This window comes from Penicillium antarcticum, assembly GCF_028974205.1.
Source record: "Penicillium antarcticum strain IBT 31339 chromosome Unknown utg000003l_segment0_segment0, whole genome shotgun sequence".
Taxonomy (NCBI): Eukaryota; Fungi; Ascomycota; class Eurotiomycetes; order Eurotiales; family Aspergillaceae; genus Penicillium; species Penicillium antarcticum.
Window position 1 is genome coordinate 2,672,350 of NW_026695301.1, and position 26,753 is coordinate 2,699,102.

The 26,753-nt window shown below is 50.4% G+C and overlaps 9 protein-coding genes across 9 annotated transcripts; 4 read left to right on the top strand and 5 right to left on the bottom strand.

Annotated features, from left to right (window-relative positions):
* Positions 1-886: 886 nt before the first annotated feature.
* N7508_003725 (MFS transporter) lies at positions 887-2,716 on the top strand (the record flags this gene model as incomplete). The annotated part of the gene is made up of 4 exons (XM_058461791.1): positions 887-962; positions 1,013-1,378; positions 1,436-1,492; positions 1,545-2,716. 4 exons carry the CDS (start codon positions 887-889, stop codon positions 2,714-2,716), a joined length of 1,671 nt encoding a protein of 556 aa, XP_058322368.1.
* Positions 2,717-3,332: 616 nt separating this feature from the next.
* On the top strand, positions 3,333-6,572 carry N7508_003726 (uncharacterized protein; the record flags this gene model as incomplete). Its single annotated transcript, XM_058461792.1, has 1 exon — positions 3,333-6,572. The coding sequence occupies one exon, from the start codon at positions 3,333-3,335 to the stop codon at positions 6,570-6,572; it is 3,240 nt and encodes a 1,079-aa protein (XP_058322369.1).
* A 2,299-nt stretch (positions 6,573-8,871) lies between these two features.
* Positions 8,872-11,480, top strand: farB1 (putative C6 transcription factor (Ctf1B); the record flags this gene model as incomplete). The annotated part of the gene is made up of 3 exons (XM_058461793.1): positions 8,872-9,071; positions 9,121-9,296; positions 9,349-11,480. 3 exons carry the CDS (start codon positions 8,872-8,874, stop codon positions 11,478-11,480), a joined length of 2,508 nt encoding a protein of 835 aa, XP_058322370.1.
* Positions 11,481-11,657: 177 nt separating this feature from the next.
* Positions 11,658-13,764, bottom strand: N7508_003728 (transcription factor domain-containing protein; the record flags this gene model as incomplete). The annotated part of the gene is made up of 3 exons (XM_058461794.1): positions 11,658-12,397; positions 12,449-13,631; positions 13,678-13,764. 3 exons carry the CDS (start codon positions 13,762-13,764, stop codon positions 11,658-11,660), a joined length of 2,010 nt encoding a protein of 669 aa, XP_058322371.1.
* A 295-nt stretch (positions 13,765-14,059) lies between these two features.
* N7508_003729 (uracil-DNA glycosylase) lies at positions 14,060-15,288 on the bottom strand (the record flags this gene model as incomplete). The annotated part of the gene is made up of 3 exons (XM_058461795.1): positions 14,060-14,350; positions 14,407-14,866; positions 14,918-15,288. The coding sequence occupies 3 exons, from the start codon at positions 15,286-15,288 to the stop codon at positions 14,060-14,062; spliced, it is 1,122 nt and encodes a 373-aa protein (XP_058322372.1).
* Positions 15,289-15,577: 289 nt separating this feature from the next.
* On the bottom strand, positions 15,578-17,301 carry pdiA (protein disulfide isomerase PDI1; the record flags this gene model as incomplete). The annotated part of the gene is made up of 4 exons (XM_058461796.1): positions 15,578-15,926; positions 15,980-16,419; positions 16,481-16,859; positions 16,919-17,301. The coding sequence occupies 4 exons, from the start codon at positions 17,299-17,301 to the stop codon at positions 15,578-15,580; spliced, it is 1,551 nt and encodes a 516-aa protein (XP_058322373.1).
* A 587-nt stretch (positions 17,302-17,888) lies between these two features.
* atg22-1 (putative autophagy protein Atg22) lies at positions 17,889-19,724 on the bottom strand (the record flags this gene model as incomplete). The annotated part of the gene is made up of 2 exons (XM_058461797.1): positions 17,889-19,534; positions 19,589-19,724. 2 exons carry the CDS (start codon positions 19,722-19,724, stop codon positions 17,889-17,891), a joined length of 1,782 nt encoding a protein of 593 aa, XP_058322374.1.
* A 912-nt stretch (positions 19,725-20,636) lies between these two features.
* N7508_003732 (mediator of RNA polymerase II transcription subunit 14) lies at positions 20,637-23,945 on the top strand (the record flags this gene model as incomplete). The annotated part of the gene is made up of 2 exons (XM_058461798.1): positions 20,637-21,326; positions 21,378-23,945. The coding sequence occupies 2 exons, from the start codon at positions 20,637-20,639 to the stop codon at positions 23,943-23,945; spliced, it is 3,258 nt and encodes a 1,085-aa protein (XP_058322375.1).
* Positions 23,946-24,141: 196 nt separating this feature from the next.
* Positions 24,142-26,424, bottom strand: N7508_003733 (DNA polymerase epsilon noncatalytic subunit; the record flags this gene model as incomplete). Its single annotated transcript, XM_058461799.1, has 1 exon — positions 24,142-26,424. The coding sequence occupies one exon, from the start codon at positions 26,422-26,424 to the stop codon at positions 24,142-24,144; it is 2,283 nt and encodes a 760-aa protein (XP_058322376.1).
* Between the last annotated feature and the right edge of the window lie 329 nt (positions 26,425-26,753).

Here is a 26,753-nt window from a genome sequence, read left to right on the forward strand (position 1 = left end):
CCGCATGGCTCGTATGGATTAGCCGGCGCAGGGAATTGGTTGTGACTGGTGAAGGCAATTATTGTTGTTTTCTTATGTTGTTTCTCGTATCTTGTCATGGCGAGCTTCCTCCATAGCATCGTTTCTTATTTTCTCCATAGAAATCCTTTGCTTTTAGCTTTGAGGTCTACAATACAAGTTTATATGAATTATCAGTCCACAATGCATACATGTACGCTGATCTGCGGGGTGAGACTAGCATTTGGTGTATACTTTGGGGCGCTCTGATTGGTCGATAAGGGCTTAAGAAAGTAGTTCAACGCCTCAGTGGAGAAGACATTATCTGGGGAAATACTGATCTGATCGATTGAATATCCAATTACTTACCTAGAAATATATGATAGGTTGGGTGTGACATCCGGGTTACAGGCACGGCTCGCCACCCGAAGACTTTTCAGTGGCTCCGTGCCCTGACCCGGTACATACCAAGTCAAATGAACAACTCCAACTCTGTGAATGAACAAATAGATATATCAGGATGCAATGAGAAGAGAATATGTGCTTTCAAGTGAATATCTATAGCAATAAATATCAATGCCAAAATAGAAGTATACATGTAAGTAGAGATTGAGTAACTTACCCCGGTTAGGGTTCAGGTCCCGTGCTTGGCTTTGAGTAATGAAAAATGAACCCTGGAAAGACTCTTCCTTTTTTCCCCTCTCCTCTCACAGACTCATATTACACTTTATCATCTATTCTGAAGATATAAAGAGTCTCAACAAAAGAATCAGCCCTACTTCAACCTGCTTCAACGCTCGGGTCCAACATCGCAGTGCAAGGAAAAAAAAACTTAAAGTGACACTGCGGGGGTGGATAGCCGTAAGACCTTAGCTACTTCTGGAGGACTATGGCATTGACACAGCAAGCAAGATCTCCTATCTCGCCCGACGATAGCTTTCCCACCACACAGCTCTTCCTCCTCGGTAAGTCCTATCCCTTCCTTGTGTTATAACATTAACTGACATAAAACCAGCAATATGTCGCGTTGCAGAGCCTATCGCCTTGACCTCCATCTTTCCCTACTCGTGGGTGATGGTCAAGGACTTCCACATGGCTGATGGCGAAAATGCATCCTTCTACGCTGGCATTTTGATCTCGGCTTTCTCGCTGGCCGAGGCTCTTACTGGTATGTTCTGGGGTGCCCTCTCGGATCGGCTTGGCCGGAAACCTGTTCTTCTCTCTGGTTGCTTTGGCACCTTGGCTTCTTTGATTCTAGTTGGGCTGGCTCCCAACTTCTGGGTTGCTCTCGCTGGTCGAGCCCTTGGTGGTGCCCTCAACGGGAACATCGGAGTCATTCAGACGATGGTTGGTGAACTGGTCAAACGACCTGAACATGAACGTAAGGTTTCTGTCCTCCCACCAGACGTATTATGTATTAATTTTGTATGTCATGCAGCTCGAGCATATGCTATCATGCCTTTTGTCTGGTCAATAGGAACAATTATCGGTCCAGGTATGCATATTATTCCATGAGACCAATTCGATTACCTACTAAATCACTGCAGCCATTGGTGGTTTGCTTGCAAAACCCTCTGAAGGATTCCCATCCTTGTTCCCCGCCGACGGTCTTTTCGGGAAATTTCCCTACCTCCTGCCTAACCTTGTTTGCTCTTTTCTACTTCTCCTTAGCATAATAGGTAGCTGGCTGTTCTTGCAGGAGACTCATCCGGATATGCAACCTGGCAGCGATGCACGTGGGTATTTCGAACACCCGATTGAACAGCCTCTTCTAGCTACGTCTGGAGCTACTGCCAATGCCGGCGTGGATCTTCGAGCGGAGTCTTACGGGACATTCAATCAAGTTCATCTCCATGAAGAGAGTTGGAATGTGCAAGCTGATGGTTCATCGCCTACCTGGAAAAGGCTGCCCGAACCTAAAGCTTTTACGTGGAAAGTCACGATGCTGGTCGTGGCGTTGGCTATTTTCACCTATCACTCCATGACATACGATCACCTGCTCCCTATTTTCTTACAGGATAAGAACACGCGAGGTCTTTCCACTTTGTCTCATGGGTTCTTCGATATTCCAGGTGGAGTGGGTCTTTCGACTCGGACAGTGGGTGTTATCATGTCCACTGATGGCATTATCGCTCTCGTCATTCAAAGCGTCATATTCCCCCTGCTGGCACATTACTTGGGAATCTGGCGACTATTCGTCGTTGTCACAATTCTCCATCCAATTGCATACTTCATGGTCCCGTTCCTGGTGTTCCTGCCCGGTCAATCGGTCTACATCGGAATCTACGCCTGCTTGATTGTTCGCAATGCTCTTTCAATCATCGACTATCCTGTTCTTTTGATCCTTATCAAACAATCCAGTCCTTCTGGCTCCGTCATGGGCAAAATCAATGGCCTGACTGCTTCCGCTGGTGCCGCATCTCGGACTCTGGCTCCTCCAATTGCTGGTTTCCTTTACAGCGCTGGAGCTGAAATTGGCTGTACAGCCATTGCCTGGTGGGGTAGCAGTCTTGTTGCTTTGCTTGGTGCCTTGCAGTTGTGGTTCATTCAGCGCAATAAGCATGTCTGGGCAACTGTGCACCATGCGACACCTTTCCATTATGATCAGGTTTCGGAGCATCCACATGACGAAATTGTTCATATCATTGTGAACGATGACAATGGTGAATGTGATGACGGTTATTCAGAAACTTTGTCCCATGATGACAGAGACATTTGAGCAGTCAATTTACAGATTATGGGGAAGTATGTGGGAATTTAGGGCCTGGGTGTTTTTTTATCAGTCAGAAGCATTTGGCGCATTGAGCGGTTGTACTACATGGGGTTTGGGTTTTGGGGTTTAGAATGAGACTTTTACAAATGAGTGCCTTTCATATGTTACTATTACTTTGTGTGTCTTCAGGTTGTGTTATATCATTGACTAGGATGTAGTGTGTCTGTGTCCTCTATAGGTGTTGCAGAGGACTAAGTTATATATTTGAACATCAGCAACGGAAATTTGTAAATTGGAATTTGGAAGACAAAACGACAATAGTGTTCTCCAAAAAGAACTATCTACACCGTATTTCCAATTAAACCTAACTCCTTACTACAAAAGTGCATAGAATTATTACAAGGCGTTAGGGTTAGAGTAAGGCACCGTAGTGAATGCACTTCCAAATTAGGACTAGCTTTGTTTACGCAGCAACGTCAACACGGCAACTCAGATATACACAAATCTTGCCGCTCAACCTTGACTCTTCCACTCAAGTCTGGAAGCTGTGCTAACACAGTGGCTAGGGAAGTCTTTGTTACCACACTTTTCATTTACACATTCTATCGACATTGTTTCCACAATGTCAAATCCTCTTGCACCGCTCTCATCCTCCTACCAGAACGCGCGCGCGCAGTCTCCAATGGGCTCTTCGCCTTTCCTTCACAAGACCGTTGATGCTCTGGCCGAGTCTGCAATTCCATCAAGTCCACTTAAGAGGGAATGGTCACACTACGCGGAGCCGAGCCCGAACCCTTACGACGAAAACGAGAAATACTACCCTAACGAGCCCGAAATGGCAAATGAACACGAGAATGACGATTTCAACGACACTGAGTCCTACCAAAATGCTGGAAGTTCACCGTTTCAGCCTGATGCGCGCGAAGATACTGTGGATTTTCAGAGGATGCGCCAAATGCGACAAGCGTCCCCGCTTGCGCGTCCGCAACTTGTTCCGTTAGAGGAAGAGAGCCCTGGAAGCTCCCCATTCCGACCCACAGCTACAGACTACACTCTGGATTTCCAAGATCTACGTGAGGCGCACCCGATGTCACCTGGCTTGGACAAACGGCTAGCCCTAGAGGACCCGGAGAGTTCACCATTCCGCCCCGATGCTAGAGATGAGACAGTCGATTTCCGAAGGCTGCGCCAGACACAGCAGGAGTCGCCCCTATCGCGACCGTGCCTTGAGCCATTGGGAGAAGAGAGCCCCGCAAGCTCTCCGTTCCGCCCTCATGCACGCGAAGAGACAGTGGATTTCCAAAAGCTACGGGAAGCGGAGCCAATGTCGCCTGGACTAGGAAAGCGGCTGGCTTTGGAAGACCCGGCCAGCTCTCCGTTCCGTCCTGATGCGCGGGACGAGATGGTTGATTTTAGCCGTTTGCGCGAAATGCAGAACTCGTCGCCAACACTTGAGCAGCCGCGGTTGACCCAGCCAATTGACGATGTTGAAAGCTCTCCCTTACGCCCTGTAGCAAGAGAAGAGGCACCTGTTTTACCGGAAGATGAGATAAAACTAGAAGCGCCAGCCGTCTCTCCGCATTCTTCACCTGCTGTTGTACCAAGTTCACCGCTTCGGACCGAAGAGAAGGAATTTGTTGGCTTGCATAGTCCACATGAGATGCAGGGGGAGCCCCCGGCTGTTCCTAAGCACTCTTCACCTGCAGTAGCACCAAGTTCACCACGTCGTCTAGTAACCCAAGAGGTCACCGAGTCTCCAAAATTACATAGCCGACGAGAGTCACCCGCAGCCTCGAAGCATTCTTCACCTGTGGCCCCTCGCTCACAATTGAGAAGAGCCTCCAAGGAGAACACCCTTGAGATCCAGAAACCGCGCCAACTTTCTCGCGCATCCCTCGCGAGCTCGAGTACAGCAACACCTCGCAAAAGAACTTACGACCAAACACCCCAGGATCAGGAAGATAATTTGCAGATGAATGAGCGCTGCAAGAAAGGCATGACTAGCCGGTCAGATGTATCAGATGCGCCGGAGATTCATATTGATGCTGAAGAGGAGTCTAGTGTCATCCACAACGACAGCATGTTATCTGCTGGTAGTGCTATTCATGACCGATCAGCCATTGGAAACAGCATGATGGAAGACAAACAGAACGAAGGCATGAGCACAGTCCTTCACGGAGATGGCGACAAAGAAAAGGGCGGTCACGATACAAACGAGCACTCTATGGTGGATGACTCAATGAATGATACTTGCTTGAGCACCTTTTCTGCCGTGCCAGACATGACAACCTTCGCAAAGCTCCGCGCCGGGTCACCAATGAAGTCAGTGCGAGGCAGCGTCGCACCCAGTCCAGCTCATGGCAGGGATGATTACCGACGTAACGAACCAAGCCCCCCCAGCACAGCACGCCGAGCATACAGAGCTAGCGCCTACCTCGATGAAAACTCACCCACTGGGTCACCCACACCCAGGCGCAAAATGTCTCGGGATATGCCAAATCCCGTTGACTCGGCCAATTTGCTTGATTTTACCGATCAGATGAACTTCCATCCTCGCCAATCCATGGAGAATGCTCGCTTCTCTCCCTCGCGGCGCTCGCCATTGCGGCCTGCCCGCCAGTCCATTAGATCGCCTGGAAAGATGTCTCTATTAGACTTTGATATCCTGCCGGCGCCTACTCCTCGATCCATTCCCACGGTCACTCCCCGTGAATTGGAGTCACTAAAGTCTGGTTTCATGTCTGAGATTTCATCACTCAAAGCTACTCTTAGCGGCAAAGAGGCCGAGGTCGCTAGCCTGAAGACAGCAGTGACAGACGCTGAGTGTCGTGTTGGCGAGGCACTGGAAGAGATCCGCCATGAAGCCGCGAACAAAGAAGCGCTCGAGATGGAGCAAGCTGAGTGGGGCCGTCAAGCCAAGGAGATGGAAAGTGTGCTGCGATCAGTCCAATCTGAGTTGAATGACGGCGAGCGTGAGCGAGAACGTCTGACTAAGAAGGCTGAAGAGGCTGAAAAGAGCAAAGAGAGGCTAGAGCGCAAGATTGTTGAGCTTGAAAGCCAACTGTCTGCTGTACGCGCATCTTGCCTTTCCAGCTCTGCCAAAACTAGTGCTTCTGAACAATCCTCCAACTCCGCTGAAGATACCGCCCGGGAAGTCCAGGATGCCGTTGAAAAGGTTGCCCGAGAACTGCACACGCTTTACAAGGGCAAGCACGAAACCAAGGTCGCAGCCCTAAAGAAGAGCTATGAGTCTCGCTGGGAGAAACGCCTGCGTGAGGTGGAGAAGAAGCTCACTGCTTCCCGCGAGGAGAATGAGCATCTCCGGGCCGAGCGTGACAATGCACACTCCGAATCCATGGCGGCAGCCAACACTAGCCAATTTGCCCATGAGAACGAGGAGCACGAGGCCGAAAAGCATGTCATGGAGGCTCAAATCAAGGGTCTGCAGCAGGAAATGGCTGCTCTCAAGGAGGATACTGAGCGTATCCGCGCAGACCTGAAGACTGAACGTGCCGAGAAGGGCGAGCTCGTTGCTGCCGTTGACGAGTGGTTGGCTATGCAACAGGCTCCCGCCCCTCGAAGCCGCGAGGCTTCTGTTGCTTCTTCTGTGCACCATGACTCATTGGAAGACCAGCGCCAACCTTCTCGTGAGGTCACACCGGATGAGTTCAATCGCAGTGTCAGCCGCTCTATGTCTGGCAGCATCCGCCCACCTGCTACTGCAGAAAAACGAATTCCAAGATTTGGTGCTCCCGGAGGACATTCTCGCGGCACCAGTGGTGGCAAGTCTGGCATCGCGATGCCAACCCCGGGGCGTGGAATCATGGGTTCTATTGAGAGGATGGGTCGTGGTGGTGCTTAGACCCGGATTAGAAGTTAATCGGATTGGTGTTGTTTTCCATTTCTTGGATGATTCCAGGTCTTGATTCCCCTCTGTGCAAATTGATAGTTCGGGCACTTGGTTATGATTTTATGTTTATGTCTATGATTTGGTCAGTTCTGGTTGGTCATCATGAAATGAATTATTGTACAGTGGTATGAATGATGTAGCGATTTTTCGATTTGATATCCATACTCAGTGTCATGTCATGTGCAGCCAACATACCTCGACTAAGAAGCAAGGACTACAATGCACAGTTAGAAACCGGGGTATGTTCCACCGAAACCGGACTCGCTCCGGTGCCGACATCCACGCCAAGACTGCCTAATTGGGCCAGATGCTCCGGGTCACGCGCCTACAAAAAAAAAAAAAATTCAAGTTGAAACGTTTCTGCAAGTCGATCGTTTTTATTCGCGCAAGAGTCTTAGTCCAAAGATATCCGTGGACTACATCTCTGCCCCTCATTGAGCGCCTTGACCCCTCCAGAGGTTCAACCGCCACTCCATCCTGATAAGCTGACACGATGTGGCAGCTTTGATCGAGTGGGGATTCTCCGTTCGCCTTTGTCCCCAGGTCTCGGCATTCACCCCGATCTGAGAAAACGTGGGGTCAAACTTGCCGGGGAACGTAAGACGTGATTCAGCCCGCCTAATCCAGCCTCGATTGTGGCTTTGAGTCATTTCTCTTCCGGTTGCTAATGCTCATACAGTGCAAGTGGAGTGGGGGTACAATTCTTTAGTTTAGTTTGACAGTGGAGATAGACATGACAGTTTTGTTTGCATATGCATAATCCGGTTTCTACGTTTCTACCTGTAGGGGTCAGGTATCTAGGTGTCAAAATGTCAATGTTGTGCTCTGACAGTGTCCAGTGCAAGTATGCCTAAAGCGTCATCCGGGTTTCCGAAGTCAACTCCGACTCGGAAGTAGGCTCGGCAACGGAAGTTCAAAAGCCAGAATGCCGTCTACCCCAGACTCTGGTGATTCGCTGAGATTTCTGGGGCGGAAGAGGCCGGGGGATGTATTGGAAATACAGACTTACCTTTGCCACGGCCATGATTGGAGTCCCACACTTGCTCCAGTACGGAGTAAGAGAATCCTCCATTTTCAGGTGATGACTTCAAGAGTCCCACTGTGCAAGGACCGCGAGAGTAACGACATTAGTTATGTATCTGGCCGCAGTTACTTATAATGATGCGGTTTGTGAACTTTGATTCCTCCGAGTATCGGACGTTACCTGAATCGGGCCGTCAAGTGCGGGATATAACTCAGGGGAGCACATTGGAACTCCGGAATTCCGGGGCTGTGGAGAGGATCCCTTTAGAGATTTACACGTCTTCTGACTGGATCCTTCCAAGTAGCCTAGAAGGCGGACCTTGGAAGGCCTCGACTTCGTATTATTAATGGTTGCATCCTATGGGTTTATATCCCTCAATACTTCACCTTGATCTTCATATCGGTACATGTATAGGGGAGTTCATGTCCTGTCTGCAATAACGAAATAGTCACTAGCACATAATTACGAAACCAAAACACTAGTTGAAGAATCCAGGCTTGCGAATCCCCTGATTCACAGACCCGCTCAATTCCTAGGATCGTCACGCATTTTTTTATTTCGGCGTATTTCGGATTTCACACGGTCCACTCTGGGATTTTTGTGCATTAATTAGCAATCATAAAACCTTGCTCAAGAAAGGGAAAGAATCAAAAAGGCAGGGTTCGTGTTTATACTTTAATACAGATTTGGCTGGTATAGAGCCGACTGGACCCTATGAATCATTTTCACATGAGGACGATCCACGCACGTGCAATCAACAGGCAGAAGAAAAAAAAAGACCCTAAAACACACTAAAACGCCCAACAGAAGAACTGCAACGTGACCGGGCCGAGGGACGGTATACGGCACGGGACTAAACCAGTTCGGGAGGCAAATGAGGAAAGTGACGCACTTACAGAAAATGAGTGGAGGCGTGTGGGGAAAGCAAATCCGCGGTGTAATTTATTTATTTCCCCGTAACCCTTGATCGTCCCAAACCTTGGTTCTCGGACCTGGGGCATTGTGCCTTTCTTTACTTAAAGGTGAATGTTCCCCCGGCCCTTCGCGCCTGAGGTTTTGATAGATTTCCACTCTCCACTCTTCCTCTCCACTCTTCCCTTTTCTCGTTTCGTTTCTTTTTCTTTTTCTTCGATCGTCTGGATCTGCTCGACCTTCGTGTTCTCACGTGCTAGTATATACGGTGTAAATTCGAATGTGTCCCCAATTCACTATACTGCCATTGCGACAATGACCGATACCGAATCTGGGAAACGCAAGGCCTCCGGCCTTGCTGGGAATAACCGTCCCGTGAAGAGACGAGCCTCCAAGGCTTGCTGCTGTTGCCGTGCCCGCAAGGTCCGCTGTGACGTGGTAGAGAATGGCTCTCCCTGCACCAATTGCCGCTTAGATCAGGTCGAGTGTGTGGTGACGGAGAGCAAACGGAGAAGGTAGGTGAATATGGAGACAGCTTCAATCCAGTGGCTGACAGATGCCTAGAAAATCTCGCGTCGAAGCAGACAACCACCATTCTGAATCGCCAGGTGAAGCTTCGGAAGAGAATCCTTTCCATGGCCGCCTTAGTGATCTATCAGGGTTGGCCGATATGGTCCCTACGTCGCCCTCGCAGGCTTCGGTAGACTTAGACCAAGGCCAACATATGCCGCATCTGCTCTGTTCGTATTGACAGCTCGACGGGGGAAAATCTCCGGCTAATTGATGCTCCAGATCAAACACAGGCCCAGCGCATCGGTTCCGATGGCCGGCATCAACGCCGCATGGCCCCCAATCCTGCAGTTCCCGCCTCAATGCCGCTAGCCAACGTCACCACTCAAATACAACAGCTCTTAGATCCCAATTTTGGCAATGCCCGAGCCAGCTTCCTCCCGGACTACATTCGAGGACTCCCCGGACGACTCCAGAAAGATGATATTGACTACCTGGCCATTAAAGGCGCTCTTACCATCCCAGACGCGACACTCCGCAACGAGCTGATTAAGAGCTATATTCACTATGTGCATACGTATATGCCTTTGCTCGACTTGGAAGAGTTCTTGCAGACCATCGTCCAGAACGATGGCATCCACCGCATCAGTCTGCTGCTCTTCCAGGCAGTCATGTTTGCCGGTGTAGCCTTCATTGATATGAAGCATCTACAGGCTGCTGGCTACCAGACCCGCAAGGCCGCACGGAAGGTTTTCTTCCAGCGTGCCCGGCTCCTGTATGACTTTGACTACGAGGTGGACCGCATCTCGTTAGTCCAATCACTTTTGCTCATGACTTACTGGTACGAGACTCCCGATGACCAGAAGGACACCTGGCATTGGATGGGTGTCAGTTTATCTTTGGCCCACACCATCGGCTTGCACCGGGACCCCGGCAACTCGCGGATGGATGTGCGCCGCCAGCGGATGTGGAAACGCATCTGGTGGAGTACCTATACTCGTGATCGATTGATTGCGTTGGGCATGCGCCGACCGATGCGTGTCAAGGATGATGATTGTGATGTGCCCATGCTCACCCTTGACGACTTTGAATTCCATCCTTTCTCTCCCGAGATCGTGGCTATGGTTGGCAACTCGGAGATTCTCCAGAATGTCGCCCATCAGCGCGAGCTTGCGTTGATGTTTATTGAAAAGGCCAAGCTGTGTCTCTGCGTCAGCCATGTGTTGTCTGCTCAGTATTCTGTCTTGAGCCACAAATTCGGCGGTACCATGGAGACTACCATGATGCTCGTTCCGAAGAAGTCCACCGCAGAGACCTTTGAGGTCCGTCGCTGTGACCAGGAACTGGAGGACTGGCTGGCCAATCTCCCCATTGAAACTCAGTACACTGCATCCAACAGCTCCAAGCTGCCCGAAGCAGACGAAGTACTGCACTCACACCGCGCCCTGCTCAAGATGGTCTACCTCACCACATCAAGCGCTCTGCACCGCCCACAAGTCCTCCCAGCCATCCCTTACCCTTCCACAGATGCCGAACTCCAAGACATGTCCCGCAACAAGGTCCGTTCCGCCGCTGTCGAGATCACCGCAATCGCCCAGGACCTGCACTGCCTGGACTTGACCCGGTACTATCCCACAACCGGAGTCACTGTCCTCCTCCCCGCAGTCATCATCCACCTCCTCGACATCAAGTCCAGCGACCCCAGCATCCGCATGACCAGCCTCCAACGCTTCTACCAGTGCATGCGCATCCTCCAGCGCCTGCGCGAGATCTACGCCTCCGCCGACTTCGCCACCTCCTTTCTCGAAGCCGCAATCCGCAAAGCAGGCATCCAGCTCACCGTCTCCCCACAAGACGTCCAGTCCTCTCGCCATTCCCGTCCGCGCAAATCCAATCCTGCCACCGCGGATCCCTTCGGCGCAACTCCCTCCCGCCTCAACACCCTCACACCACCTCCAGACTCGCTCGCCCAGAAGATTCCCGATCTCACCTATCCAAACCACACCGGACCTTCCGCGGGCGGACGGTCTACCGGCGATCTGTTCGCCTCTACACCACCGCATTCGGATGAAAGCGAGAATGGCAGCACGAATAACCTCAACCCGAATCTTAGCACCAAGGATGCTTTCACCATGCCGTCTGAAATGAGTCTTACTGAATTGATGGACCTTGCCAATGACGCCGAGGTCACTCAGAATGACTTTGACGCGTTGATCAACTTCGACGAGGCGAGCAATACCGATTTCTTCGCGGCTGATGACGCGCAAAACAATGAGCCAGAGGAGAAGGCGTTCGGGTTCAGCGTTGATAACGTCGCCATTCCGGGCTTTGATACTGAGCCCAAAGCGGTTGATTTTGCCCATCTGGCTGAGAATCACATGTCCAAGGCTGAGACTGCAGGAGTCTCGGAATAGAATGGTCAAATGATCCTGGTTTTGTTTTTTTTTTGACCAGAACTTGCTTTTTGCCTACGGGAAATTGCAAAGGCGAAGGAATCGCCTGGTACTAAAATTTATGCTACATCATGTACAGTTTCTTTTTCCTTTTTATATACAGTACATATTTATAATGATGATGATTATGATTGCGGATCACCCCGTCTGTCCTTCTTCTCCTGTTTGTCCTTGCTCCATAAAGATAGGATCCCAGAAGTTGGTAGGCAGAGAAAGATCCAAGAATTCTCCGAATAGCATGTCGATATCGGCGAATCCGTCTTGCAAAGATGACCCATCTAGTTCGCCGAGTTGGGGTTGGAGTATTTCGATTCCTGTTTCCGGGGCTGAGGGATCGACCGGTAGATCGTAGGTGGGTTGGTGTGCCCTGGCTTGGTTTTGCTCATTACCGCTGGGCACGAAGTTCACTTGTTCTAGACCCTCTGCCACTGCTGTGCTAGCAGTGGTTGGTTTGGGCGCGGACTCTATCTTTTGCCGTTGCTGCATGGTATCCCGAGAAGACGGCTGTGGCTGGCTCCCGATTTGCTGTAGGGCTTTATGTCCAAGCCGCCCCATTGCTTCCGCGGAATACCAGTATGGACTGAGATTTTCGAGTAGACAGCAGCAAGCTTCTAGACTGGCTTTGGCGCGGTCGAGGTGTGTGATCAGCCGGCTTGAACGGAGTTGGCGATAGGAGACACCCATTGAGAGGCTGATTGAATATGGAACGATTGGTAGAGGTGGGAGGTCATCTGCGCACTCTGATGCGACGATGGAGTGGATGCGCACGGCCGATAGGCCTTGCCGGACCGTTGAGAGTCTGGTGCCATCTATGTTTTCTGCTAGTTTGTGTCGACATGAAAGGATAGCGACGGAATGGTAATAGAGTTCCAAGAAGCCTGTCCGGAATGAGCTGGATGTTCACGACATGAATGCCATTGGCAGCGTACCTAGTGTAGCATAGTCCAGGTCCTCCTGGGCATCCTCCCCAACGATGTCTTCAAAGGCGGGGAATCCCTCTTCCCACCCACTGGAAGGGTCTGCGGAGGGTCGGTAGTATGATATCACAGTTGCTAGCAGATCTGATACAGCAAGCCATACCTCGAATGCGCCTCGAGATCTCTGAGCATTGACATCAGGTTTCACGACGCCAATATCACGGTCTGCCAGGAGAACCGGCCGGCCACCGATACTTGCATGCATCTTGTCCAGCGTCCAAAGACACCAGAAAAGTTTGGTCAGGGGGTCTGTGGATGTCTGGTTTGGCCTGCCCAGATGCAGCCCTACAGTCTGGGCTTGGTGAATGGCTTGGCAGAGGTATAGAGATGCTGCCTCGGCGCCTTCGTACCCTTCACAGTGAAATGACATCAATGCTAGCACCCGAATTCGGGTCAATCGATCTGACTCTAGTCCTGCATCCATGGCCACCACAAGCTCATTATAGATTTCGGAGCAGAATTGACGCGATGAGAGCACCGGGCCTTTTGGCACAAGACGCAAGTAAGAACGAGCGCCATGGGTCTTGGCTGCTGTGAGACAGATGGCTTTCTCGAGGAACACAGAACTCGAGCCATCGGTCTGTGATCGGACAAATAAATCATGGTCTAGTATCGGCACAATATGATTGACCTTGGAGAAATAGATAGCAGCCAAGGGTTCTTTGGTCGCCAAGGGCAGACGTTCACATGCTTGTAGACCCGCAGCAAATCGTTCGTGGAGCGACGCTACAGCGGCTTCGCTACCTTTGGCTGTTATCGACGAGATAGAGGTAGAGTCTTCATCAGTGAGTGTTCCTCGTAATCTCTCGGCCTTGGACTTTTGTGCAGCGGGCGAGCTGATCCAGAGTCCGATACGATCCCGCAAAGGATTTCCAGTCTCATCCAGCCTCTCACGAATGACAGATTCTGGATTGAGATCTCCCACAAATCGCTCGGCAGTGGGAGCCGATAAGCTTGGTCCATCAGACGCTGCCCGCGGTCGGTCTATGCTTGCGGTCGAGTAAGGTCGGCAGCGATTCGAACCATCTCGGCGAGTCGTTCGGGCGGCAATGTCATTTGGTTTAGACAGATTCCGGCTAATCGAAACATTATTATTAAAGGGCTCCCCCTCCGGATTTAGATGTCGGCATCGTTTCTGTTTCGTTAGCTTCTCGATTTGCTGCACATGGTCGTGGACGCACCTTTGATCGCTGGCATTGAGGACAGGCACGCAAAGCTCGAGTACGACTTCGCGACTGAGGAATATCTGGGAGCCAGGTGAGTTCCATGAGGCCAAGATCACACAATTAGAGAGAAAGAAGTTGAACGCGGAGGTTGCGATAACTTTATCGATAAGAAATTGCCAAGCCTCGTTGGTTCTACGAAGTATAGGGAATTCTTCGCCATCAAATTAATTCAATATAGAGAAAAAGGAGATTGCAATTGATCTATGATTCAAGGAAGCAGTGCAGAAATTGGGATTGTAGCCCATATGCAACCTTCCAACTCCAACACTCCTCTCCAAGAAAACCCGAGAAGCCAGCCTATATGCAAATAATCCAGCAAAAATGACACAAATAAGATCTAAACCGGATCTGAGGCAGGACAATCTGCTTCAGCTGCAACCATAGCCTCGATGGCATCATCATCGTCAAATTCATCAACCTGAGCCGGTTTAGCCTTGACCTCAACTTTTGCAGACTGAGGCTCGGCGGCAGTCTTGTTAACCAAGGTGGCCGAATTCTCCTTGTCTGAATTACAAGTTGGAGCCAAGGAGACTTTTTTGGTCGGTACTAAGCTCCAGTCAATGATTCCGTCTTCACCATACCGAGTAGCAAGCCAATCATTGCATTTCTTGAAATGTCCGTTTTGGAACTATACAAAGTGATTAGCAAGCAAAGTCCCGAGACTTGAGAATTGGATCTACTCACAAAGCCATGGTGCGCACTCAGCGGACTGGGATGCACGGATTGTAAGATACAATGCTTCTCTTTGTTGACTTTGGCGACTCGCATTCCAGCAGGTCTCCCCCAAGCAAGGAAAACTACCCCATTAGTTCGAACCCGAGCAACAAGATCAATGATTTTCTGTGTGAACCTCTCCCATCCCTTGTTGGAATGACTGTTGGCTTGGTGGGCACGAACAGTAAGGCATGTGTTGAGCATTAAAATGCCACGCTCGGCCCAAGGCGTGAGAAGCCCACCTTTATCAGGTGGTGCTTCAAAGTCAGGATAGTCGACTTTGATGCCTTTGTAGATATTGACCAGCGATGGGGGGGCTCGAACAGGGGCTCGGACGGAGAAGCACAAGCCATGGGCTTGGTTATGATTGTGATAGGGATCCTGGCCAATAATGACCACTTTGACGGTGTGCAAAGGCGTGTGGCGGGACCTGCAGTCTGGTCAGCACATGGCAAACACTTGCCACCACGAGTGGATTTACCAGGAGTAGATGTCTTCCTCTGGTGGGAAGACCTTGACATTAGTGTCCTTCTCCTTTTTGAGAAATCGCTTCAAGTTAAGGAACTCTGTGGTCACGACCTCATCCTTCAAATGAGCTAGCCAGCTGTCATCCAAAGTATCGATCTCCAATTGCAGGAGCTCTTTTTGTTCGGGCGTCAATGACGCTACCCATTTGTCCTTGTTGAAAGTGCTTTGTCGTGGGGCTGCAGCCGGGGTCCCATTAGTCGATTGTGTGCTTGGAGGTTTGGGCTTTGGAGCTCCGAAGAAAGCAGTAATGCTGCCGCCTTTGGGCTTTTTCGAATCTGGGGCGGAGACATGCTCCGATTTCCGTTTGAGCCCAGGGCTGCCCATGATGAAGTGTTGTAAGAAGGGGGAAAGGGGAAGGGGGAGAGGAGAAGATGAATAAGTTCCCCAGAAGCCAAGAAGACGTGAGGCGGGAGCGATAAGGGATCGACGCGTTCCGCGCAACGCGTCTTGAGGCTCAAGTGCCAAGAGCTGATCGATACTCCGATCTTCATCAACCTCGGCTCGTTTACAATTTATCTCGAACTCTAGCAGCTACTATCACATAAAGCATTCGAACAGATATCAAATTTGGATAGAGAATACAATAGGTGGGATACAAGTTCAAGCTTCACGTTTACAGCTCATCGTGACCCTCCTCATCGGAAGCAGTCTCAGCGGCCTTGGCGGCAGATGAGGTGACCTCGCCATCCTGCTCGGGCTTCTTGGCACCGTCAGCAAGACCGTCAACCTGGTACTTGCCGTTCTCCTTGATGAAGGAGACGAGATCCTCAACGGTACGGGAGCCAGCGTACTCAATGGGAGCGTCCTTGGCACCAGCGGGGTAGATCTTAATGGTGGGGAATCCAGTGATGGAGTCAGGCACATCATTGGCAGTGGCATCAATCTTGGCAATGGTGACCTTCTCGTTCAGCTCAGGAACATCAGCGTACAAAGCGGCGAGCTCGTCGTACTTAGGAGCAAGACTGGAAAGAATTCGGTTAGACATGTCAAACTAATGGGATACAGATTAACTTACGCCTTGCAATGTCCGCACCAAGGAGCGTAGAACTCGACAAGGACATCCTTCTCGTTGTCAATGACGACATCCTTGTAGTTGCGGCCAACGACAACGGTGACAGATCCCTCCTGAGTCTCGGGGATGGGCTCGGACTTGATGCTAGGCTCGACCTTGCCGTCAAGGACATTCTTGATGAACTTGGCAACCTCCTTGACCTCGAGCTTCTTGGTCTGGTCGTAAGGGTACTTGGCGTTCTTGGCGGTTTCCTGGATAGCGAAGGCGGGGAAGTTCTCGGGCTCAAGGTTGAGGTTGCCGGCGTGGGCACCAAACAGCTTGGCGTCGAGGGTGACAATGTTGATGTCTCCGCGGTGCTTTTCAGCGATGGGACGGAACTCCTCAGCAAACTTCTCACGCTCTTCGGGAGTCTCGGCGAAAATGTAAGCCAAGGGGATACCGGCCTGGTGATTTTCAAGTCAATTCATTGATCTATAATAGCAACTGTGCAGAGAGTGGACGAACCGCCATGTACTTCGAGTAAGTCTCGGGGCCGAGTTCGCCAACAAGAGGAGTGCTGGCGGTCTTGACCCATTCCAGAATGGCCTCATCTTCGAGCTTTCCATCGTATACGGCCTTCTTCTCATCGAAGTCCTTGTAAAGGACGATGGAAGGCTGCTTGACTCCCTCGGCCTTGGCGAGGGCAGCGTCGTTGGAGGCGGCGAAGAGGTAGTTGTCGCGCTGCGACTCGGCAAAGGTAGTGAAGCTCTTGTTGGAGGTCTTGTCATCGGAGGCCACGTATCCGATAATGGTGATCTTGTCGAGAGCCTTGAACTCTTCCAGATTGTCTTCGTTCACGCTGGAGACAGCAGGCATCGACTGCTTGGTCATGTATGAAACAATGCTATTGCAGAAATACATCGTCAGCTTCTCATCCAGAGCCAAGAATTTAACGTAGCTTACGCGTCAGTCTTGCGGGCACCAGCGTAGGGCTTGTGCGAGTCGGCACCACGGAACACCTTGAGTGTAGGGTAGCCATCAACCTCGTAGGTTCGGCACAGCTCCTCCTCCGCAGTGCAGTCCACCTTGACGAGGGGAATGTCCTTGGACTTCAGCTCGGTTGCAGCCTCTTCGTACTTGGGGGCAAGAGACTTGCAGTGACCGCACCAGGGCGCGTAGAACTCAGCAAGCACCAGTGGATGCTCCTTGACGAACTCATCAAAGGTGTCCGTTGTTAGCGTGACGACATTGGCATTGGCATCAGTAGCTTCGGCCTCAGCATCGGCGGCGTGGACAGCCGCAGTAGCTCCGAGGAGGCTCAGGACCAGGGGGGCGAAAGACCGCATCGTGTATGTAAATCAAACAGAAAAAAACAAGAGCCCAATTGCTCGGTCAAAGCTAGAGAAATGGTTAGAAGCTAGGGGAAAGAAAGAAAAATATGGAGCTTACCAATATTGCGTCAGAGAGGTTGAAGAGAGATGGAATGAAATGGGGAGATGTTTGATTTATCAACGAGGGGAGGGGTGGGAATGAACTTGAGGACAGTTTGTTCACTAAGGCTGAGAGTGGAGCTCTATGACTGGGCTATGCAGGGTGACAAGGGCGGTCCTTGTGTTCCTGCCAGGTACTTGGTACTTCTGCCCCAGCGCTAAATTATGGGGCAACAACGGGTACAGAACACTTGTTTCGTGAACACCCATAAACCTCCCTGTCACACATCTAGAACCCCCTCAATCCCTTTCTATATTGGGTTACACTTGAGACTTGAGATGTTGACAAGTGGCCTCGACACTCTTGGCGATATGATTAATAATGTAGATTTCATGCATTCCCGCTAAGACCTATAATTCCCAAATTGCTTCTGCGGGATACTCCAATAGTTGAGAAAGAGCAGAAGCAATTTCTCTACACATCACATGTTGACATTCTCGTTCTATTCGAACCCATCATCCTCAACCGGACCTCCAGGTATAGACCCATATCCAGACGATTTTGGTATGCCGTCCAGTTCAGCCCCCAATGCCTTGGCATCTCGTTTTCCGCGGTCAATATCCACCAAAAGCATAAGCGGTAGTGGCACAATGATAAGTACGGCTAGGAATGCAAACGCTGGTCGGATTTCACCGTAACGATCGGTAATGGCACCGACAATAGCAGGACCAAAAATGCTTGATCCCTTGTCGGTAATGGCATAAAGCGCATAGAAGGCTGCTTCATAGCCCGGAGGAATGAGCTCACCAAAAAAGCTTCGACAGTAGGACGAGAGCCCACCCATGACAAGTCCATAGACTGCTCCGAGGGGGTACATCTCCCAGGGTTGATGGAGACCAAGCCCCGCGCGCTTCACGGCTGGGATGAACCCTAAAAGGCCATAGAGCGGAATGAGCTCGAATAAGATGATACATGCGATGATCGTCTGTGATGCCCGGAGGTTGAAGAACGTTGAGACATAACTCCAAGAGAATGCACCAAATACCCCCGCGAGCATAACGATTACATTGATCAGTCCCAGGGCAGCCGGCTTCATATCTAATTGAGTCTTTGCAAACAGCACCGCAGTGCCACTGACAGTTGCAATCCCATCGCTAAGAAGGAACCAAGCAGCAAGGAAAATCGCGATGTCTTTCAGGTGGCGAGCCCGCATTGCGGTTTTTCCAATAGACTTCCAGGCGTACACCAGGTATCCGATCCAGGAATGAAGCGATTTACCGTCGCCTCCCAATAGTGGTGGACCAGGACGAGGGCGGAGCCACACCGCTACCGGTATGGTGAACACGAACCACCACAATCCGATTAGGAATAGAACAAGACGCAACGAGAACGTTGGCGGACGCACGACTACCACGACCAATATGGAAAGTATCTGCAAGACCACTGCACCGATGTATCCGATGCCAATGCCGTTGGATGAGATTCTGGTAGAAAGTTTGAGCTCCAGGGAAGTCATAGTGGTGATAGTCGCCTCGGATACCCTATCGGGCGGTAGTAGCGGCATGGTATCATCCATTTGTGCCCTTTCAATATTTCCAGTCGAGGAAGAAATAGAGGATTCCCTAAATTGTGCCTGAGAATCACCAGATGTCGTTGCCTCAATTTCTTCTTCCAACAATAACGGGTGGTGTCGGACCAAAACAGGCAAAAATGAGTTGAGGAGAACAAAGGATGCACCAAAGCAAGTATTCGAAATAATTGCAAGCAGGCCACCCAGAAGGTAAACTTTGGGAACAACAACCAAAAATAACATCGTAGCGATTGAGCCAATAACAGCAAAGATAACCAAAAGCGTCTTGCGATAACTTCCATGGTCAGCGGCACCTGACATTGAGATAATCAGGACAGCTTGGACCAAAACGCTCAGTGAAAAGGTATACAAAGCAAAGCTTGCCGTGTTTATCTCAGCACCGAGGAAATAAATGATGCACTGGCCGCCATCTGACCCCTGGAGCTGATATATCGGGACATCCGATCCTGGCGGTGGCAGGGAGGGACTCCATGTTGCGCTGCACGGTGTCGTTTTGTCTGACAGAAGGACTCCCCGATCTCGGGCCATCTGCTCCAGAGTTATCGGAAGAAATGAACCTGTCTTGGGTTAGATGAGGCCTCAAAGGGTCAATGGATTATAAGCACACGTACCCATGGCACAGACAACAAATACCTCTGCAGCCCAACCATAGCAGTACCAACCGGCAAGCTCCCTCCTGCTCGTCGGTCGAGTATCATCGCCGGGATATTGGGGGGCAAGCCTCGACTCATTCTCTGGTATACTCATGGTTGGTAGGGGCAGACAAGACTCATGGTCAGACGTGAGTAGACTCAGACATAGATGGTTGCGAGATCAGTTTGGTTTTGGTATAAAGTCAGTATAAGGCAATTCGGGATTGCAAGTAGATCTCAATCTTGGAAGTTGTCAAAGGAGATGAGGTCATGAGATAGCAGATCATCTCCGTTGTACAAGGGACATGCTGAGGAAAGTACTGGATACCTAAACGCCCTAGCAAAGAAGCGTCACCCGGATGTACCTCTACCTTCTCCATTATCAGGCATCGAGGCAGAAACCAAAGGCGGTAAGTCATTGCATGCAGAGCGCATCGCGCTTTCATTAAATCATCAAGTGTTGACCTTTTGACCCAGTACTCACTGGGCTCTTTCTCTTCTTCAATATACTTTCCCTGAACCTTCCATTCGATAATTTCATTCACCCTTTCTGCCCTTCTTTTTCTACATTGTTTTGTTCCATCGCATTGCGACAAATCCGGTTTCTCTTTATATCGTCACGCATATTCAGGGATCTAAATCGCGTCCCTCATCATCTCTCGCCGTCAGACCGGAATAAATTCAAATTTCTGCACTGGAGCTTACTACTTCGATTGCGACCTATAAGCATATCCGTCCGAACCTCGACCGACCGTTGGAGGCCCACCTAAAGCCTCAGCCTTGCGCCCAGCTCTCCCGATTATGAGCGTGACCCTCCATTTACACAGCCCGTGATACGCATGGCAATAGACTGAGGACTCTCCTGTGTCTTTTACTTTGATCTTCGCTTCCCTTCCTACCCCGGCGCCGACCAGTTCGAGCCCAGAACAGTGCCTGTGTTAGGTCACTTGTTCTGTGCCGTGCATAGGGCCAAGGAGGGGGAAGCTTTCAAGGAGAGTCACCGAGCAGCCAGGCTGTATTTACAGAAATGCCCGGTGTCATCATGGACAATGTCAACATCGATGGATCTGTCCGGCGACCAGGCCTCAATGAGGCCAGCAATGGCGGATCTAACTCTTTGAGGAACGTTGATAAAAGTGCTCAGATGTCCAGCTCCATGAATGGATCAGCGCATGTCAATGGTACTTCAGGCGCGGTTGATGCCTCGAATCAAACTTCACTGGCAGGCAAGGCAGGGGGAAACGTGCCAACGACGCCCTTTGAACTCACTCACATTACCCAAGGGTTTTTTCCATTTGGAACACTTGTTAATCGATCGGTGCAACAATGCTGGAATGAACTCTCTGAGTTGATAACTGAACTGGCTGCGGTTCAAGTACCTCACCAAGCTGCCTCAGGTGCAACCAATGGAAAAGCACCCGGGAATCAGTCATCAGAAAATATTCACAAAAAATTGCGACTCTTGGACTTTGCTCATGCTAAGAGGGCTGAGTTTATTAAGCTCCTTGTTCTCTCGCAGTGGAGTCGGCAGGCTGCCGATGTAAGCAGGCTTATTGACATACAAGGTTTTATTCGCACGCGCCATCAATCATATGATGCAGCTCTTCAGTATGTCGGCGAAGTGAAACGAGATCTAGTTCGAGCTCAAGTCGCCAATCCAGACCTGAAAACGGCATTGTTGGTTCTATCCAAGGGCCAGGTAACATCTCTACCAGATGTGAGTTTTCTCTGTGGTTTTACAATGCTTCAAGCTCTGACCTTTTTACAGCTTGGGTACAGCCCCCTCAAACCCCTGACAGCACGAGCAACGCTTAAAAAGCTGCTCAAGCTCAATCGAATTATCAGCGTGCGACTGGCATTGCACGATTCGGTTCCGCACGCACTACGACATTATCGGGTTCATGATGGTCGGGTCACATTTACAGTTCCTGGTGAATTTGAACTTGACCTTTCGGTGGCAGAAGTCTCAACAATATCACAGTTCTTTTTTGTGGACATTCGCTTCCTTTTCTCGCCATCATCACCCATTCCAGAGGGACGGATTCTCAATGAGCTTGATGCCAAGATCAACGAAATACTCCGCAATGACGGTTTGATGGGATGCTTCAACTTTTTGCATGGTCTGGTCCTCACCAACAAAATCAACATTCTGTTCAGACAAGCCACGGATCTTGCGCGCGGTCTTTGGGCGGATGCCTTACATATCGAACTGCTACACCGAACACTTGTGGTTCAATACTGGTCCCAGAGAACGGGACCCAAGAGTTGGCTGGAGATAGGAATTAACAGTGGTCATCGCAGCAGCAATTCTAGCAACTCGATGCCTGGGACATCACACCTCGGGTTCCGGTGGATGCGAGACGGCCAGTTGGCTATCAGTGATGCCATTCAATTTGACACGGATGACCTTTCCATGGAGCGTATCCTCAGAAGCGTTGTCGCACTACATTCCTCACACGTTCTCTCGGCAGCCTTCACCACCCTGAAGAAGCACTTGCTTTTCTCCAAACACACTTTATCACTGCAGGCTCAACTATCATCGACAGAACCTGGCGAATGTTACCTTGATGTTCAGCTCACAGCCTCACGATCTGTTCGGGTCTCCATTGAACCGATGTCAGGGTCCATCATTCTCTGCGTGACACCAAATGTACCCGAACGCCTGGACAATGACCGGATAGTCCACAAATCATCCTTCGAAGAGATACTAACCCGTGTCTCTCGGCTTCGATGCACTACTGCGGTGGAAGAAATTGAGTCTGGTACCAAGGCGCTTGGCCTCGAGACACTGAGCCAGAGGGTGCTTGGACTTGACCCCCGTAAGCTGTTCCCTCCGGGTGTAATGCGATCCGCTTTCTTCTCCCATCCGCTTTGGAACCGTCAATGGGTTGCAGCGGCGACCAGCAGCATGGATGGTGACCGCTGGTGGCTTGTCCAACTTCGGCCAACTGGGACAGCAAGGGCAATTCCGCCCTACAGCGGTGGTGAGACTGGCATTTCTCTTCCTCGCGCACACGTTATCAGCGAAAGCCTTGTTTCTGCACAGGGACGACTCGACTACACAACATGCGCTGAGCTAGTTCATGCTCTAACTGGAATCTTGGCCATTTTTGCCAATGCATGTTACTTGTCTGAGCTACCTGCTCTACGTTTTTTGCCACCGCTGAAAGAACTGCAAATGCAATCTGATCTGATTATACCGGATCTCATTTTCAGCTACAATCCGGCCACGCTTCCACCTGCCTTGCGAATCGCGCTGCCTTCAGGGGTGAACAGAGAGTCACAGCTCAAAGAAATTGTTCGGCTCGCATTCCAGGGAGTTGATAGCAAGAGCCGTTCCATTATAATGGTAGCGCATGGCACACTGAAAAATCGCATCAAATCCCTTGTACCTCTCATTTCAAAGACAGATTCTTCGTTGATTACTGAAGACAAGGGTGCTGGATTTGCACTTCGTTTGCTCGTGCCAGCTGGACATTCTATTATCGTGGGTCTCTTTGAACGCTTGCAGCGGTTCGAGTGTGTTCTCTCCATCCTCCAGTCCCTTATACAGAATGGAATGGAGCCCCGCTCGTTGTCCTTGTCCCAGATTGCTTTTGCGTACGGCAAAGAGACTAAATCCTCAGCCTCGTTTGACATCGGGGTCTCGGGTCCTACTTTGTCCGACTACGTCGACATGGCAGCTATCTCGAAATCCCAGCCTCTCTTCCACCTCCAATTGGGTATCAAATTCGAGAGCTCCAGTCCCCACCGCCGAATTCAAGAGGCCCTCGCAGTGGCTCTAAATCATCGTTTTACCGACACTGGTGTGAAATCCATTCTTCGCCTCATGTCTTTCACACTCCCCCTGTTGCGCTCATTTGATCAAATCACGAACATATCAAACCAGACGGACTCGTCAATAGTCTACATCACTGTGCGAGGGCCAACCGAATATCAAATTCATTATCCTCGAGTGAACGCACGTTTTAGACTGAACAGAATAGTGCACCAGGATGAGCAAGTTTGGATGTTAAGGGACGCAAACACAGACAATCAGTTCGGTCGTGATCAGATCGCAATTGCGATACGAGAGAAGCTCTACCACTCAAAGGGCGATGGTTGGAACGGACTTGGGGATGGAGCTGTGGGGATGCCTGACAAAGTCGGGAATCTCCTGGCCGAGCTGCACCTATGTCTCAGTTCTCCCCATCTTGAGCTCGACAAAGAAGCCAAAGGAAAGGCAGCGGTGCCAGAACCGCTACAAACCAAAGGGCAGGTCTCTGTTTTACCAAACAAGACCGCTTCAAACCAAGCCAGTGGCCTGGGAAACACCGATGTCATCACCATTGATTAGGCATTATGATATCTCTTCGGAGTTTGATACCAGTTGGGTCTTTTTCCCGGTTTTAACTAAACGTAAGAGCAGCTTGTTCTCTTCGCCGTGTATTCCTAGACTTCAATATGACATACCATCTACATTTATCTCAATTGATGTGTAATTAGCTTGTTGCTTCCGTTAAATATTCATGTATTAGGGCTTCAAATAGAACTTAATAACGCTCTTCTCTAACCTTTCCTCGGTTTCGCAGCACATCATACTCAACCCATCGGGCCATTGAAACACCGCCTTCAGGTACCAATCGTCCCGGATTCATGACATGGCAGCCCTCGTAGGTCATGCAAAACGGTGCAGCCTCGGGATCTGCCAATACAAATGCCGTTGGCAATGGGTATAGCTGCAAAGCGGAGGCATGATCCCATAGGACGGGGCGCAGTGGTAGCGGGAATGGAGAAACCATCCCCTGATCCAGGATTGTCTTGACAAGCCGACGGGCCATCGATGCCCCGGATGAAGCGGTTGTTGTTTTGCCACAGTCTTGCTGGTCCATGTCGATGGGATTTTCTGGCGTGATGAAGCCTGCATCGCTAGCAACACTACTTGAGGGATCATCCATGGCAACATCTGGTTCTTCATTGTCGAGAGAGGTATTCACGGCGCTGCGTCTAAGTCTTCCTGAGATGTCGTCACGGAAGATGGCGATATCATGCACTGGCCCGAACCATGTGAGGCGGGCCGGGTTGGAGGTCCAAATTGCGTCACCCATGGGTTCTGCATTTTGTGCTTTGTCCAGCTCCGAGTTCGCCGTTACAAATGCACGTCGGATACGGGAGGTAAACAGATCTGGAATGGGTTGGCGTGGTACTGTTGAGGCCGCACCAGCAGAGAATGCCGATGCCCAGGGATCGTTATCACCTGGTACAAAGACAAACGTTGAGTGCTGTAGCAATGCTGGGAAGTCAGATAAGACCAGCGCCAATGAGTCAAAATACTCCTTGTATTCAATGCTTCCGGCTTTGCCCCCTCCACTGATAACAGCTCTTTGCACAAAGTTGCCAACCAAAACGAAGGCTTGTGGGCGTTCGGATAGAGCCAGGTCATTGTAGGTACTAAAGACCTTCTTCAAGGCATCCAGGGTTTTCATATTGTCGAGATTGACCTCACTCATGACTGCAACCTTGAGGCGAGTAGTGGTTTCCGTGGCTTCCAGTTCGCCCCGTAGGCATTTCTCTTGAATTCTTCTCATGCGTGCTCCTTGTGCACGCTCGCTCCCCAGGCCGAGGAAATCGACCCAGCCGAAACCTCCACTAGAGCCCAGCTGTCCACTATCGTGACGATTACTTGTTCCTAGCGAGATATCCCGTCGCTCGCACGGGGGCCCGCAGATTGATATGCCAACGAACTGGCCTCCAATCGCACCTCCAATCCCAGTGTTTCCGCCCAACGCTGCGCCTTTGACCATCTCCTCCTCTTCGTAAATGCCATCAACAAGTACGATCATGCCAGGCGCAAACCAAGCGCCGTCTTCAGGTATCATCCGCGCATGGCTCAGGTCCAATGCCAAACTTCCAGTCAGGTCGACTAGTGATAGATTACCTGTGGGAGAAATGGAAAGTAGCCCTAAAACCAGATGCGAGGTCCCACTTCTGCCCAGCAAGTTTGCAATTGGTGTTAGTTTGTAGGATTGCCGTTGGGCAATATTAGATGATGTGCGTTGTAGTGAAGGGACACCAGCAACTCCCAAGGAGCTTTGAAATGACTCGTTTCGGAGTAAACGTTGATATACAAGGTTGTATCGATCGCGGAAAAGCGCGGTTTTGTGAGAAGGTGATGGAAACAAAGACGGCTTCGACTTGATAGCTTCGAAATATTTTTTGTCGACGTTATACGTCAAGCGCGGAAGATTGAAGGCGTCAATCACTTTGAGCCAATGTCTTGGATGAAGTGACAATTGCGTATCATCATCGTCATTTGGTCCCTGGGAATTATCCCCAGTGGATTCCATCCGTCCATCATCCATACCAAGCGCGGATGCCTTTGAGCTGTCATGCGTAGTTTTGCCAGTAATGACTCTGCCACCACTCATGCTACCCTCTATGGTCTGGAGTATAGTCTTCAGTGAGGCACCTTTGCCCTCCTCGACAATAACGCCTCCTCCGGCTCTTTTCCATATCTTAGCAACCTCGTCCAGGACGCGCTCTGCTAGTCCTTCTTCGCGCCATCCTGAGCCGCAATTCTTTCCTACAAACACCGCCAATGTTTGAAGTGCGGAGGATGATATTGTTAAGTTGTGTTTGCGGGTAAATGTTCGGAAAGCAACTGGGCGCAAAGTCGAAGGAGGAAGTAAGATCGGCAAGATTGATGTTTTGGTAGGCGGCGCATTGGCTTTGTTCACTCGAAATGGGCGTGCTGGTGTTCCAAACGCAGGTGAAGACGAAGGGATTGGATCAATCGTTCTGAAACGATCAGGATGTCGCGGCGTAGATGCATCCATCTTGCTGGCGGACTAGCAAGAAACGTAGCGGGATCTTTTGGAAAATTTGACACCGAAGAAAAAACCCTTCGTTTCAGACAGAGATAAAAGGTGAGATTGTCTGGCAAGATTGAAGTCATAGACGGGGAAACGTGAGGAAGAAGGTCGCCAGAAATCAATTAAATGGAGACGCGTGACAAACGCGCCGCGCCCGAACTAAGCTCTCCCTTCTCTTTTCTTTCACTTACTCGGTTCACTTCTCGCTTTTGACAATTCTCTTTATCTTCCTTTCTACTTTTTGTTCCCCTTTCTCTCTTTCTTTCTTTATCATATACCCAGTTGTCACTACA